This window comes from Helicoverpa zea, chromosome 11 (assembly GCF_022581195.2).
Source record: "Helicoverpa zea isolate HzStark_Cry1AcR chromosome 11, ilHelZeax1.1, whole genome shotgun sequence".
NCBI classification, from domain to species: domain Eukaryota; kingdom Metazoa; phylum Arthropoda; class Insecta; order Lepidoptera; family Noctuidae; genus Helicoverpa; species Helicoverpa zea.
Genome location: NC_061462.1, coordinates 7,090,127 through 7,105,104, shown reverse-complemented (window position 1 = coordinate 7,105,104; position 14,978 = coordinate 7,090,127). Strand labels below are relative to the sequence as shown.

The 14,978-nt window shown below is 35.9% G+C and overlaps 3 protein-coding genes across 3 annotated transcripts; 1 reads left to right on the top strand and 2 right to left on the bottom strand.

The window, feature by feature from the left end:
- Positions 1 to 1,279: 1,279 nt before the first annotated feature.
- Positions 1,280 to 2,183, bottom strand: LOC124634564 (uncharacterized protein CG16817-like). Its single transcript, XM_047170181.1, has one exon. It carries the CDS (start codon positions 2,005 to 2,007, stop codon positions 1,510 to 1,512), a length of 498 nt encoding a protein of 165 aa, XP_047026137.1. The 5' UTR covers positions 2,008 to 2,183; the 3' UTR covers positions 1,280 to 1,509.
- A 4,788-nt stretch (positions 2,184 to 6,971) lies between these two features.
- LOC124634514 (programmed cell death protein 2-like) lies at positions 6,972 to 10,816 on the bottom strand. The gene is made up of 8 exons (XM_047170114.1): positions 10,567 to 10,816; positions 10,312 to 10,478; positions 10,040 to 10,234; positions 9,624 to 9,736; positions 9,204 to 9,328; positions 8,913 to 9,066; positions 8,628 to 8,772; positions 6,972 to 8,547 (listed from the first exon to the last, which is right to left on the bottom strand). The coding sequence occupies exons 1-8, from the start codon at positions 10,672 to 10,674 to the stop codon at positions 8,259 to 8,261; spliced, it is 1,296 nt and encodes a 431-aa protein (XP_047026070.1). The 5' UTR covers positions 10,675 to 10,816; the 3' UTR covers positions 6,972 to 8,258.
- A 515-nt stretch (positions 10,817 to 11,331) lies between these two features.
- Positions 11,332 to 14,320, top strand: LOC124634515. The gene is made up of 4 exons (XM_047170115.1): positions 11,332 to 12,564; positions 12,654 to 12,906; positions 13,311 to 13,493; positions 14,052 to 14,320. The coding sequence occupies exons 1-4, from the start codon at positions 12,526 to 12,528 to the stop codon at positions 14,309 to 14,311; spliced, it is 735 nt and encodes a 244-aa protein (XP_047026071.1). The 5' UTR covers positions 11,332 to 12,525; the 3' UTR covers positions 14,312 to 14,320.
- Positions 14,321 to 14,978: the final 658 nt, after the last annotated feature.

Below are 14,978 nucleotides of genomic sequence, written 5' to 3'. Positions count from 1 at the left end.
GCTACCTATAATAACTGTAGCACAGAAGGTAGGTAAGGTACCTTAATTGATGTCAATGTTTTTTAGCTACGAGATGGACGGAGCTGCTAGTGAGAAAGGGCTCTTAGATTCATTAACCAATAGCAATTGGGTGCTATTCTGTTACCATCCTATAAAAGCTATAAACTACAAGGTTTATAGGGTGTATACCTAATATCCTTTGACCAGGTTTCAGCATATCTCTCTCAACATTTTATCTAAATTGGTTCAACCATTGTATCGTCAAAAAGGTACGGAATTTGTGTCAAGAAGGGTTTCACACAAAAAGCATTGATTTTGAATATTTTTATGGAAAGTATTTTTATTTATGAGGAATTGAGTTAAGGCGACATCGATCATAGCAACCAAATTGTAACTCTGTACATTGCTAAGCAAACATGATTTATTATTACTTATCTAAACCGCAGTGTTATCGACCAAACCGCACATAGAATTTTCTAGAACTTTGAAGTAGGTATCGAAGTACCTACCGACAATGTATGATATACCTACTTAGTGTAAGTACTATACCTTCTCGGGCCTCCTTGCATCATACAGGCTTTCCCGTTAATAATGGTTAAAACGTAACGGGTGTGTAGATAGCTTTCCTGACTAGATTATCATCAACAGCTAATTTGAATAGTTCAGAGAAAGACGGTATCCGAGACTTAATACAAAAAAGAATGTTAAATAGACATTTGACGTGTTTAAAAAAACTGTAAACCTACAAGTTTTCGTGTAACGTATTTTTTTTAATTATTCAAATTAGTTATTCGAGTTTTCGGGCTATGGTTGTTGTAAATTATCATCAGGTTGTTCTTTATGGGTAAATATGTAAGCGCCCACCTTGTTTTAGTATTTGTTTGTACCTATATATAGGTTCATCAATCTATTGACCTACCTCACCTACCTTACTATGAGTATACTTCATTACTATGATAAAAACTTTTAAACTTAGTCATGATTTACTTTATCTTTCTTCATAAGCAGCAACTTTTGGAATATGAATTTTGCCAAGTTCTACGGTCCAGTTGCTTTGTTTTAATAAAAAAGGTGAACTTTATGTTTGATCGCATATATACAAATCCCTACAATCTTAATCAATGTATGCATATAAATTGATACAATTATTGCTTAGTCATGAAACCTATCACTTTTATTAATATTTATAAAACTTATTACTTTTCAAATGTAAATTCAAAGGGCTGCAATCAATCAAGTTCCTTCAGTGAGTTTCAAAGCGGGGTCATTGAAAAACAAATTACTACTTAATCCTTCTTGAATATATTTAAATTAAATATTTCCTAGCTACAGATTAAAACTTGCTAATTTGCTTTAAAGTAAAAAAAGTGGTGTGTTACAGAGGCACATATCAATGATTAAAATGAATGTAACATGTTCATTTTATCAGTGATTTTATTATAACTGTAAAAACCTTATACATAATGTACTTTCAATGTGTTAAATATAAGTTTTATCACTCAGGAGGTGTTATTCAAGATCTGGTAAATTTTCATCATCCGAGTCCGTTTCTAAGTCATCGAACGAGGGTTTGTCAGCCTTGTCACCGCCGCCACCACCCATTGAACGGAGCATCTCTTCTATTGAGTTACCTCCAGGCATCTCACCATTTTCATCTTCATCATCCTCATCTTTCCACTTATTGAAATCTACCTTGAGGTAATGCGGTTTCTTCTTATCCTTTGTAAGTGATGGCCAGTAGGGAGAATCTTTCTTTTCTTTGCGAAGAATCATTTCTATGCACCTTCCTTTATTTACGAAGGCGCTTGTTTCAGGAAGCACAGCATCGTATAATGGTATAGTTACCTCATGCACTTTATTGTCTGATGCATTAACACCTTTGAAGTAAACGGAATCCTTTTCTATTTTAATAGTCGGGTCTTTAGTTTCAATGCTAAACGTGAGAAATACGTCTTCTTTGCGCTGGGCCCACAGCACAGGAGGAGGGACTAGAGCTTCGCTTGACATGTTTGTGTGGTATTATTTCCAAAAGCGCTTCTAATGTGCCGAGCGAAAAAATGTAACAAACGCTAACTTTTCGACTAGATTCACTATTCGACTCACGAAAATTGATAGTCTTTCTATGCCGCCGCCTCGCCGCACCGATTCATTTATGGAAGACGGATACACAGATAAAAAAGGTAGCATTTTTAATATCATTCATTTATTTTCTATGTAAGTCGACTAATTTTAAAATTTGTTAGTCGATTTATCTTTCCACAGACAATAAATGCAATCTCTTCCATTTTAATACTATAATGGAAGAAATTGCATTTTTCATTTATGATTTTGAGCTTCTGTAAGATTCTCTCAGCTTAGCGGTCCCTAGACGGTCAGCATATTTGCGCAATATAACAATGGGATATTATAAATTGCATATCAAATAAATAATCACCTATCAATAAATACTCATCATTTATATTCTTTTTTACATCAAATAACTTACTTCACTACAAATAAACTAAATGCTTAACAAAACTCAAACTGCAGATAATTCGAAATTATACATCAATATGACATTACTTTTATCCTGATAATGCAATACAGTTAAATTTATTCTTGTACAAAAATACTACATACATAGCATTAAATACTGACTGCATAGCAAATTTGCCATATTTCATAGCAAATATTTAGATTCAATTTATTTAGCAAATGGCTATTTATAAGTTCAATTAAAAAATATTGTATTAAAATTGAAGCTAGTAACGAAAACGAATCGCTGCAAAACCGACTCCACGTAGTCTTGTTTGCCCTATCCCTAGAGTGCAATTCAAAACCGCGTAGGCGCGGAGCTGAGGCGCAGGTAGTTTTAATACTCGCCGCCGCGGCTGAGGCTGGCCTGCTCAGAGCCGGCCAGTAAGCCGAAGCTGCGGTGGTGAGCGTGAAAACCATCTGCGACGATAAGCTCGCATGTGACCGCCGGAGCCGTGACAGAAACCATGCTTGCTGCATGTTGCATGCTTACTTCCATGTTCCATGTTGCAATTTTATATTTTTTTGCTGATCTCATTATGTGGTAATTAATAAATAATAAGATGACTGTGACTACTAAAATGCTGTTTTATTCAGAAAAACTGCTGTAAATAATATAAAAATAGAAGCTATATTTAAAAGAAAAAGAGTTAACATGTATAATGTGCATTAAGATTATTAGCTGTACATTGATGAAAAAGCTTTTGCTTTAGAAAAAATCGCTGTACGCTGCGAAAATAAATTGTAGTGTGTTTAGTGATATTTTGGGTTGAATATTTTGCTGTGCAATCAGTAATTTTGATGGGTATTCGGAATCTTATTGCATAGAAAAACGATATTTTTTCATTTGCGTTTAAATACTACCCTATAACAATTATGTACTTAATCGAAGGTACTAACATGCTATTAAGGAGGCACATGCTATTAAGGAAGCCCATAGACCGCAAATTATATTTACCGTCTAGGGAGCACCTAAGGACAATATTTTTAGTCAGCTAGTGTTTCAGTCTAGCATATTTTAGCTAGGTGTTTATAAAAACCAATAAAAAAGTCTTAAAATCCACACTAGAACACTAAATGGCTTAGAGGTACTCAACCTTTGAAATTAATTTGGTAGGTTAGGTATATATTATTTTGTAACCTCGCCTCGTGGTTTCGAAACTTACTAACTTTGATGCCCTGTCACGCGTGATCATAATATGGCCAGTAATCAGAAAATTTTGAATATAAGCATATTTCATTCTTCATCGTGGCCATGAATTTTTATAGACCTATATAATTAAATATTTGTTTATTTAAAAAATAATTAAAATACATTACACTGTCATCTAGAGGCACATTTTAACAGTTTTTTTCAATTACCTAATGCGGCAAGAAATGAATGAGTGGTACTCTTCCCACTATTCTTGCTCCAGGCGGAAAAGCTATTTCAGAGTTCATTCCAAACCTTGTTCAGGAGGTTTTCTTAGATGGCCAGGCCAAGAGATACTTAAAAATTACACGGCCCTCCCTCTAAGCATGGGCGTAGCCAGCTTTGGGCTCAGGGTGGGGCAGCCCTCCGATTTTTTGTATCTTGAGCCGTTAATCTCAAACTTGTTAATCTCTTAATTTGAGAGGTTTATATTTTCAGGTACAGAAAATAAACAATCACACACAAGACAGATTTTATAGTTTTATTTATGAATACTCGGTGTTTATAAATTAAAGTTTTAACTAAGTATATGTATGAGTAATATTACTTCAAGAGACGACGGCGTGGGTTCTGGCAGAACCTGTTAAACACTTCTTCTAAAAAAATATTTTTCGATTGTGACCCCTTGTTCTGTGCACACTTAGCATACACAGGCCGCTTAAACGATTTTCGCTCATGGTTGAGCGAAGCCACGACCACTTTTTGACCTTACGTAATGTGCTAAACCAGTGGCTCTTAACCTTTTAGTCATGAGGGTGCATTTTACCAAAAGTTTGTCTTGCCGGAGACCACCTCATCGGTTTACCTAAATTGAGAGTACTTTGATAAAGAATACAAGCATACTTTATAATTAGCACTCATTTCTTTATTATTTAGCAAAAATTAAAAGTTAGAGATTTTAATTTAATGAGATTTTTGTGACTGCATTCTCTTTACTAATTTCTGAATTTTTGGTACAGTACTACTACTCAAACCTAAACGCATGTCGGCAGTTGTTTAGATAAGCAAATGCAAAGAATGAAAAACTTGCCTATGTAGTTTCTAAATGCGCGAGAGAAGCGAGCGCGAAATTTTTATCGGACTTAAACCAAATATTACGTAAAATTTAGCCCAAATGTACTTAACTTTTTGTTTGTTGACAAATGCAAAAATAAGGGCATATAGTTTCTGAATACGCGAACGAAGCGAGCGCGAAATTTTTATCGGATATAAACCAAATATTACGTAAAATTTAGCCCAAACGTACTTAACTTTTTGTTTCTTGACAAATACAAAAATAAAAAAGTTTCTGAATACGCGAGCGAAGCGAGCGCGAAATTTTTTAAGACTCAAAACCAAAAACTACGTAAAATGTCGCCCAAATATACATTTTCATGAATGGGGGATATACGTCCATACGAAAACCCCCTCGCTAGCATAGGTAAGTCGATAAAAATAAAGTTAGATAACGTATAGCAACGTCGCGCAGCTAAGCTTCACGGACCACTTGGAATGCTTCCAGGGACCACCAGTGGTCCGCGGACCACCGGTTAAGAACCACTGTGCTAAACGATCGTTCTATTGTACATGGCTGGGCAAGCAAAATAGCGAGCGCGGTTTTTACACTAGGATAAAATTGCATTTCCGAAATTTTGATCACATCTACCAGTTCCATCTCTTTCAATGCATTATTTTTTGGATTGGATGGACGGCTTGGCTCGCTACGCCAGCGGTTCCCGAATTCTTTTGGCTTCGGAACCCTTTTCGTTTCACCATTTTTCGGCGGAACCTTAGCTTAAGTAAGAAGTAAACTAAAGACGTAAAGACACTTAGGTACGGCTTGTAGCGTGTGGTAGCGCACCAAATGGTTACATGGTTAGAGACATATTCAGTATACTCAGGCATAGCATGGCTATCTACCACACGGGCCAGAAAACAATTTAGCCGCCCTTGACTTTGTGCATTATGCGAATAGTTTTCAGTTTGAAGACTGACAAAGTAAACGCAAAAAAAAATAGATTAGGTTTGTACAGGTGTGAGGCGAGCGAGTGCGATTTTTTTTAACTAAAAGAAGAAGTTCTAAACACCCGCTGGCATTGAAAGGCATTTAGTGGCAGCCGATATCGCGAGCGAAGCGAGCGCGATTTTTTTTTAGTTTAAGTACCTACACAAAATAAACAAAACCACTGTAAACTAATAAGGTCTCAAAAAGTACAATATCCACACAAAAAAGCAAATGCAAATGAATAAGAAGCGCTATTGCTTTTTCTGAACCAGAGGAATAAAAAATAAACATCAAAGGAAACCTCAACGGAAGAGCGCGAAATTTTTTCGGTGTTGGATACTTGAGCAATTAAACGAACATAAAAGCATCACATGTAACATGGAGTCGCGAGCGAAGCGAGCGCGAAATTTTCGGATTCGCGGAGGTGCAAAAATTCGAAATAATGTCACTTTTTGATTCATGGTAAAAATAACCACTGGAAATACTCGTATGCCGTGTCATTTCACGTCCTATCAAATGTATGAAAACGTATAATCCTGGCGATGAAATAAGCCCAAAAAATGCGGTGATTTTTGGCCGACTCGCTACCTATTTTTGCCGATTGCCGAAGACCTGGAGTTATTAAGTTAATCTACAATTTGTAAAAAACGGAATTAAATTATCTGCTGCCGTGGACTTCCCCCGCCACTTGACGCGTACTTACACTCCCGAGTGGTACCCACCTACATGATGCCTAAATGGAATTTTGGAATGCAATATTTAAAACAATTTAATTGAAAATGAATTATAATTAATATTGTTAAAAGTGAAACGATTTACCATATGGAAATCTTGAATTTTCCACGGAACCCCTGAGGGCCTGTCACGGAACCTCAGGGTTCCGCGGAACCCCATTTGGGAACCGCTGCGCTACGCCACATACCATCTATTCTTTTAGGGAATACGGCTCGCTTTCAAACGACGCGCGCACCGCGCACGTTCGGGAACTCGAGCGTGCATTTTGTTTTGATCGCGCTCTTTTCAAAGTCGACAATTTTTTTTGTGCAATAACTTAGGACGAATAGTATGATTGTTCATGTGTTAGTTAGAGTTAGTAAAAAAAACATTGTTTAATCAGACACCTTATAGGTCAGAGCTAGGGCCCAGGGTGGGGCAAGTGCCCCAGCTTGCCCCAGTGTGGCTACGCCCATGAAGCGCACACATACTATTAAACTGAGTTTGTGAGTAGTGCCATGATATCCCCCACAGGTTTATTTGATTAACCCTTAACAATAAAAGAAGTTTAGGTTTAATTATGATTTAATATATTTATAGTTTCCGTAACTACAGGTATTGACTATATTATGATTGTAATATGGATCGGAAAACGGAGTTAATTGATAACTACCTAAGTGAGAATCTAAAAATAAATCACAGCTTCACTAATTGATGGTAAATTTCGAATTTCAACAGCATTGTCGACCATTTATTATGCACGTGTTTAAATGCAAGTGTAAAACAAATAGGTAGCACATTTTCTGGAAGGATTTTTTAAACCATAGTATATTAAACTAGCAAATAGGTGCCTTATTTTTGTAACTCAACTTTTCGTTTTAAAATCCGCGAATCTGCGCCTACATTATTTACTTCGAGTAAAGTAAAACTGAAGAAAATGATGACTTGATAATATTACATCTACGTCGCAAATGTTCAAAATCACTACTTTCTTATACTATAATTGCAGCAATAAGTATAAATAAATTATATGTTATTATACATACAAATAATGTCATTTCATAAAGACTTAACAATACATAGTCTGGTATCGATTTGGTGAGTTTTATAAACTATTGCAGAACCCTTCATTAGATTTGGGTTAAAATTATTCCACAAAGGTATCCAACAACCATCAAAACAGTTTAAAATAAATAAATTCTTAAGCAGCTATCATAAAGACCTATAATAGTCAAGGCGCATACTTTTTAATTACTTATACTTATAATAACACTCTTTTATCACCTCTATCTGGCAGTTATTAATGGACATTTAAGGATCATTATCCATGAGATAAGTACACATTATTTCTATACTACTAACATTCAATTCTATTACTTTTTATTAACAAAAATGCTAGGATAGAAAGATTATAAAGATATCTTTGAAGTAATTTTTTGTGAAATTACAAAAGATTACGTGAAATAGACATGAATAATGAAAAAGAATAACAAATTGTAATCTTAAAATAGAGGCTTCAAATCTTTGGATATATACACATATAATAAATAAAGATTTCTGTAATTCAATAAGCAGAATTCGATATAATAATTCTTGATTTTCCAAAGCGATTATAAACTTAATGTTTTTTCATATTATATCCTAGTGGAAATTTCAACATCACAGCACAACAATTATAGTAAACAGCAAAAATATTGAAATGTGTATTTGTAAAATTGCAAGATCAGTAACAATATTCTAAAATCAAGTGTCCACATGTTGACGACATTATAATAAGTAAGCAAAAATATAAATGTAAATATTGCTAACATCAAACAAAATGCAACAAAAACAATGTTTTAATATATTATAAATTTAGACAACTTCTGGTTGAAAGACAACAAATTCCTTTACAAATGTATCGGAGGATTGCCAGCAGCTTTGAGAGCAAGTAAATATCAGGACAGAAAGGAAGTGTAGATGTGAAAGTGATGCGTTGATGGGCACTATGCGAAGAGTTTCAGCAAATTCTGGTACTAATTGTAATTCGCAGCACAGTCTTGCGCCGCAGCGCGTGCAGATAGTTGGCACACATGGTGACTCAGGAGTACTTGCGTTGCTTGGCAACGGAGCTCCGAGTATAGGAGGCTCATCCCTCGAGTACCTACATTTTACAAACATAGATAAGTTTTATGATTTTGATTATTATTTTAAGTTGACCATATTGATTTTTTAAGTATGTACCTTAGTATTTGTCCAGGATGATTGCGCAGCCGAGTTAAAAAGGCATGAAACAATCTGTCACCGTGTAACGGAGCAGCTTCCTCATAAGGTTCGTCATCAGATCCTCCACCAGCCCCAGCACGGTCACCCCCACATACATCTATTTCTGAAATGTTTAAATTCAAATAAATTACATATCAAAGCAACTTTCTTGAGCGGTCTTTAATGAGAAGAGGGCATTGAAATGTTGTTGAATGAGTTTAAAGAGAATACAAAAGAAATGCATACGAAAATGAAAGTACCAACCATTTTCCATCTTATACTTATTGAGCAATTCATTGGCCCTGTCATCATTGCCCAGTGATTTCTTCCATTCTTCTTCAACATATATAAATTTTGGCACAAATTGTAATGGTCCACACATCAGTCGACTTCTTAAGTCAGGAGGCAGCTCAGAGGTCTAAAATAAAGTTACTTTTTTAACTACAGGAACTGGGACCAACTTACTTGCAAAACAACAGATATTTTTCAGGATGACCCGGAATTGACACAATGAAGGCAGAAGTGCTAGAAACCACTTTTGTTTTTAGTACATACTTGCTGCAGCAATGCCTCAACATCATTATTGGGTGTTGTAGGCGTATCCACGGTAACAAGCCCTGGTTCATCTCCTCCCTCCAATTCTGCTGCAGCTACAGGTGCTCCAATCGCACCCATGGCACCTTTAATACATTTTTGTGCTAGTACTAGGTACTTGTAAAGTTGAAAGAAGTTGCTACCAATATCAAGAAAAATATTGCTACTAGTGATTACGAGTCTGTAGTATAAACTGATGCAGCTAAAGTGCTACACCCTGCGTTTATTATGTATTTTAAGAGCAGTTGCTGTGTATTTTAATGCTGGGTAGGCTGTCCTTCCATGATAATCACTGCAGCCAGTTGGACAAGAAGACCAACTAAATATAGCTGGTAAAAGGATAAAACAATGATGACAACTATTATTACAAAAAATATATACCTTGGATTGGTGACATATTGGCATTGTGAGCATCAAATACTTGAAGATTGCCAAAAGCTTGTTCCACATTTTCTAATTCGTATGAATTGCTTTCCTCATCTTCATCTGAATTCCTATTTAGAAAAAAATAAAATAAAACAAATTACATATACAGCAAAAAAGAGTTTTACCTAAAGAGTACTAAGTGTCAAGTTCTTGGTATAATATGTATTTAAAATGTTTTGTGGCTACTCTGTTTAGCACCACCATACACAGTCACATCTGCAAGATATGGCGAAAGAAACAGAATTCAACACATTTTCAGGGATTTCCCTTGCTGCGTCTTGAATACTTTATTGAGAATTACATACCTAGGTAGATATAATATTTAGCAGCAATTTCTAGTTTTTACTTATCTCTTTGGTATTATATCCTACCTTTGTAAGGCATTGTTGGGGCTTGGGGCGTTATCAATATTCATAACATTCCCGTTGGCAGTATCATTATCATTCTCATCCCACTCATCAGCACCTTGGCACCAAGACAGGTTAGTATCGGCACTAGGTATAGCAACGATTGCCTTTGATTCCTTCGAAGAATTATCTTGGTACTGACTTCGAACACATAACCAACTAAAAAAAGAGGTTGATTACAAAGGAGGTTTTTTATGTTTACTTCTATTTATCTCACAAAATTATTATTTACTCACCTTTCAGACTGAATCCAACAATTTGGATTTATACACGCGAAAACATACAAAGTACGGTGATAAACTGAATTTTCGAGCGGCGCATAGCATTGTACAATGAGCAGCCTGTGTAATCCACATAGAGGGCATTTTGTAGATATCTGCAGATTTTCTAGTGGTGGCCAGTCCTGCAAATTTAAATTTTTGCCTTAAACGAAGCGTGCTCACAAGAGAATATTTTTAACGTGAGTTTATTAATTTAATAAAGGTACTTACAGGCAATCCACCGATTTTATTCACAGTGTAATTCAATAATGTTTGATTTTTGTCAACAACTGCTTCATCTTCATAGCCTAAATATATTTTCCCTGGTTGTTTTGCCATTATTTTCTTACAATTAGATTTTCAGATCAATGAATGTAAAATGCATTGAGCGAGCTGTCAAACTTGACTTTTTTACTAAAAAACTGAAAATTGTTGTCAAAGGCAACCCTTGTCTACAGCCAACCAGGAAAATTTGTCAACCTTTTTTTTTTGTTACCACGTCAGTACCTCTTAATTAAAATTACATTAGAACTTTTGTTATTTTGTCATAATAAAAAATATATAATTGAGTTCACATCACATCTTGGGTCAAAATTTAACCTAACCTAACAACTTAGCCTTGTTCTAAGCTTGGCTAGTCTACTCCCAAATTTTTTATGGTTTGTATCCATGAAAACGGTAGCCCATTGTAGCGGAATTACATAAAAAAAACAATTAGTGCGGGGTTCCGTATCGAATAATAATAATATCGAAAAAAAACTCAACTGGTAAATAGGTTCGTTGAATATTATGTATTTCATATTTATTGTTACAGCGGCAAAAGACATCGATCATCTGATATCTCTAATCTCTAGCGTTTGGGTTCATAAGGCAGGTAGGTAGGTATAGCCTGGGTGACAACACGGACGGCCGTTACGGACAGAGGACTCTTAATAATGTCCCGTTTTTACCCTTTGGGTACGGAACCCTAAAAAACCAGGTCACATTGTCCTTGAAAACGTCATCTTATGTCGAAATTAAGAATCTATAAGGATAATATCGACCTACGTTTGTTCAAAATGTTCTTGATATTAGCTAACAAGCTTGGAAATCACGTCTTGCTTAATTGGCGACTTTTGGACTTAACGGATTTGGTTTATTACGAAAACTCCTTATAGGTGTGTAAAGTTCAACGACGCGATGACGAAGACGAAAATGAATATATGGCAGGGGCAATCCTTTACGAAGAATTTAATATGAATAAGTAATTAGAAAGGCGTGTTAGTGTTACCAATCGTAAACCTTTTGTGAAGGGTCAGACTTCATGAGTCATATTGTTTAGGCATCGGTGGCTCAGTGGTTAAGTTGTGTAGGTACTAATGGTTGGATTCGAATCCTAGGTAGGTAGTATCTTCTATGAATTTGATGTTCATAAAGAAACCAAAATAATGTTAACGGTTTAGGTACCTAAGTAATATTAATTTCTTATGGAAAATATTTTACGCATCTGAAATAAGAGTTTCTTCCATTTTGGCGAATGTATATATAAATCCCATATAGGCATTTAGGTTCCTACTATCTATGTAATTCCATTCGACGTTGATGACCGTCGAAAGTGCATAGGTAAGTGTCGCAATATGTAATTCTATTGATTTAACAATCAAACACGCATGTGGCTACTGGCAAAGTCGTTACGCTCCAGAAATCCTAATGTAATTTTATAGGTGGGTAGGTAGATAGGTAGGCTACTTAGTTCATATTTTAGTTGTCTTGCATATTCACTATATAGTGCTTGTCAAAGGAGCCAAGGTAAGTTAGGACGGACTTTATAAGACCGCAACGGTGGCCAGTAGCTTGATAGACTTTAGTTACACGTTGACGTTCCTGGATCCTGATAGGAACAGCTAATTTAGGCCATAAAAACTCGTAACAGCTTCTTACTGTAGACTCAAACAATTCTAGAAGTTGCGTCCCTGCATGTTGAGGACAATGTTGTGATACAAACATTTAAAGTTTTCTTATAAGGACTGGTCATTGCCTAAAATTATGGAAGACATTTCACTTTTGCGTGGGAATTCCCAAGTTGTAGTAACAATACTGTTTTAGTGCTACACTCAGATATCAGTCAGACAGTTAAGCGACAGGTGCTCTATTAGAGCAAATAATTTGTAATTTTTCTTCGTGTTAACTAAATTATAAGTTCCATTAAATATGGACTCGACTGGAAAATATTTATTTATTTTTATATCGGTATGTATTGTATGTAAGTACATTTAGTGAAATACGTGATACTTATTTTTTTATTAGGTATTATTAAAGTCCTGTTTTTACCTACGTAGGTGTTGTCAAATGTGGTTCATTTGGGCGCGGTGACAGTTAATCCATCGTTGTGCCCCACGAACAAGATTGCCCCACATCGCCGTGTTGCCAGTTGGGAGCAGAGTAGACCGCGGACCTTCGGGCTAATTAACGGCATTCTTGGGCCTGGACGACCGCAGAACGATCCACTCAATGATTTACAAGAACAGCCCGAAGAAGATGAAGACGACTGCGGAGAAATAGATGATTACGACGAAACTGATCTTAGCTCCGGTAAGTACAAAATACTCAATAGGTATAGGTACTTAAACTAAAAATAATCAACATGTGTGATCAAATCAGTAGATATACGTTAGGTACTGTAAAAACCCGAACTATGGTAAATCCTAAGTTTTTCCAGTAAAACCTAAGATTTACCGACATGAGTTGGTATATGTAAGTAGGTATTTATTATAAAGGTACGATTTTTTCGGACTATTACTATTCGAATTCAGTACATGTTAGAAACAAATTCTGTCTCATGTTCTTAATTTTCGAATAGGTATGTAAAATACCTACTTACCTTCAATCTTTCATTTTTTTCGTAAAGTTACTATTTATAAATATCGATTACGCTCTTGTCAAAAGCTGTAAAGAGTTGAGGACTGAAAACTAACATACGTTTTCATTATTTTCAGTTACACCAGTTGGCCAGAGGAGAAAGGAAGATCGTTATTTCTACGGCAGTAATAGTTACCCGCCGTATTATCCTGGCGCTAGGCCGCCGTATCGACCGCAGAGACCAACACGACCTCCGTACAACTTCGAGGGTAACTACGGGCCTAATGGCTACAGACCACCCTCAAACTATTATCCTTCAGGTAAGCCTCAAAGCTCAGAGACTAATGGCCAGTTTTACCGGTTACTGATAAAGTCTCGGACAGTCTATCAGGAACTTATCTGACAGATTCATCATAACTGGGTTCCACAGGTCTAGATAGCAATATCTGGCATATAGTACCAACTATCGGATAACTAACTCAAACTTTATCGGTAACTAGTGAAACCAGGCTCAACTTTCCCAAAGTGAATTCTCAAAACTCACTGTTAGAAAATAAACAATAGACACTAATTACGTAGACAGAATAAAATGTGTTTTGTTTTATTTTGAAGACAGCATTTCAAAATACCATGTCAGCATTATAACAAACTGCTGTCAAGCTCTTACCTTAGTACTTAATATCTTGCCCACGGTTTCAGCCGCGTTCCGGATGATGACAATAATGTATATCCTGTGTCGTTCTCCCGGATCAAAGCTACCTCAAAAAAATGTGTAACTTTTTCGACACGACTTTCTCTTATACTTATACATAGATATGTAAATATAGCATACCCATCTCCTAAATTCATTTACAAAGGAAATTTCTATGACTTTGCAGACTACATCAAACCAGTGCAGGAGAATAGTCCAGATCACCCTCAAGAAGCCTATCGACCTGGGCTCATTGGTGGCAACGTTGGACAAATAGTCGGCTTTCCTTTCGTAAGGGTCACTACCGAAGCACCTCAGAGAAACCCCAACCCATTCCGTTTTCCCATAAATGATTCTTATCCTAACAGACGCCAAAAGAAGTCTCAACAAACGAACAAATCTACTAGTATTATTGGATCTTTCGTGGACTTGTTTTTCAATAAATAATGGACTTGATACATTATTTTATTTTTTATCGTTGTACCTCAGTAATATCTCTATCACCTTCCAATTATTCGTTTTGTATATTATTAGATTTTTTAGATAATGAAATTCATGCAGCTTTCAACTATGTACTTCGTTTATTAAATACATATATTAGTTACTTACCAAATCCTGTTCCAAAGCTGATGTTACTACAATTCGTTTTTGTCAGATAGATACTGGTGGAAACTATAAGAAGCCGATTGCGTCCGGCTACTGGTTTCTCAGCTAAAGACAGCGTAGGGGAAATTAGCATATGCATGACCTATGTTAATCAATCAGGCATATGGATTCCTATGTGGTGAGAACTAGGAATGGGACCATTTTAAAAATCAGTGCGTGATCTGCCTTAATAAAGCCACAAAGCAGAAGACTGCAATAGCTACTTAGATGACATTTGACATTAAAAATATAACGGTCTATTTTATTTCGTGGTTTGTAGTCTAAGTACCTACAAGTCTGACCTTCTATTGTGTTAATATCAGCACAGCATGAAATTTCAGAGGGGACATAGAAGTCAATGAAAATACCACGCTGCAACCTTTACTCATGGTCTCGTTGATGGAGTAACAACAATAAAAATAATACAGTGCAGAATAGTTCATAGAGCGGTACACTCGGTGTTCACCTA

Coding starts and splice junctions, on each gene's coding strand:
- LOC124634564 (XM_047170181.1), bottom strand. CDS start 2,007: ATGTCAAGCGAAGCTCTAGTCCCTCCTCCTGTGCTGTGGGCCCAGCGC.
- LOC124634514 (XM_047170114.1), bottom strand. CDS start 10,674: ATGGCAAAACAACCAGGGAAAATATATTTAGGCTATGAAGATGAAGCA. Junction 10,235..10,311: donor TGTTGGATTCAGTCTGAAAG/GTGAGTAAATAA, acceptor CTCTTTTTTTAG/TTGGTTATGTGTTCGAAGTC. Junction 9,329..9,623: donor CAATATGTCACCAATCCAAG/GTATATATTTTT, acceptor AATGTATTAAAG/GTGCCATGGGTGCGATTGGA.
- LOC124634515 (XM_047170115.1), top strand. CDS start 12,526: ATGGACTCGACTGGAAAATATTTATTTATTTTTATATCG. Junction 12,565..12,653: donor ATTTATTTATTTTTATATCG/GTATGTATTGTA, acceptor TTACCTACGTAG/GTGTTGTCAAATGTGGTTCA. Junction 12,907..13,310: donor CGAAACTGATCTTAGCTCCG/GTAAGTACAAAA, acceptor CATTATTTTCAG/TTACACCAGTTGGCCAGAGG.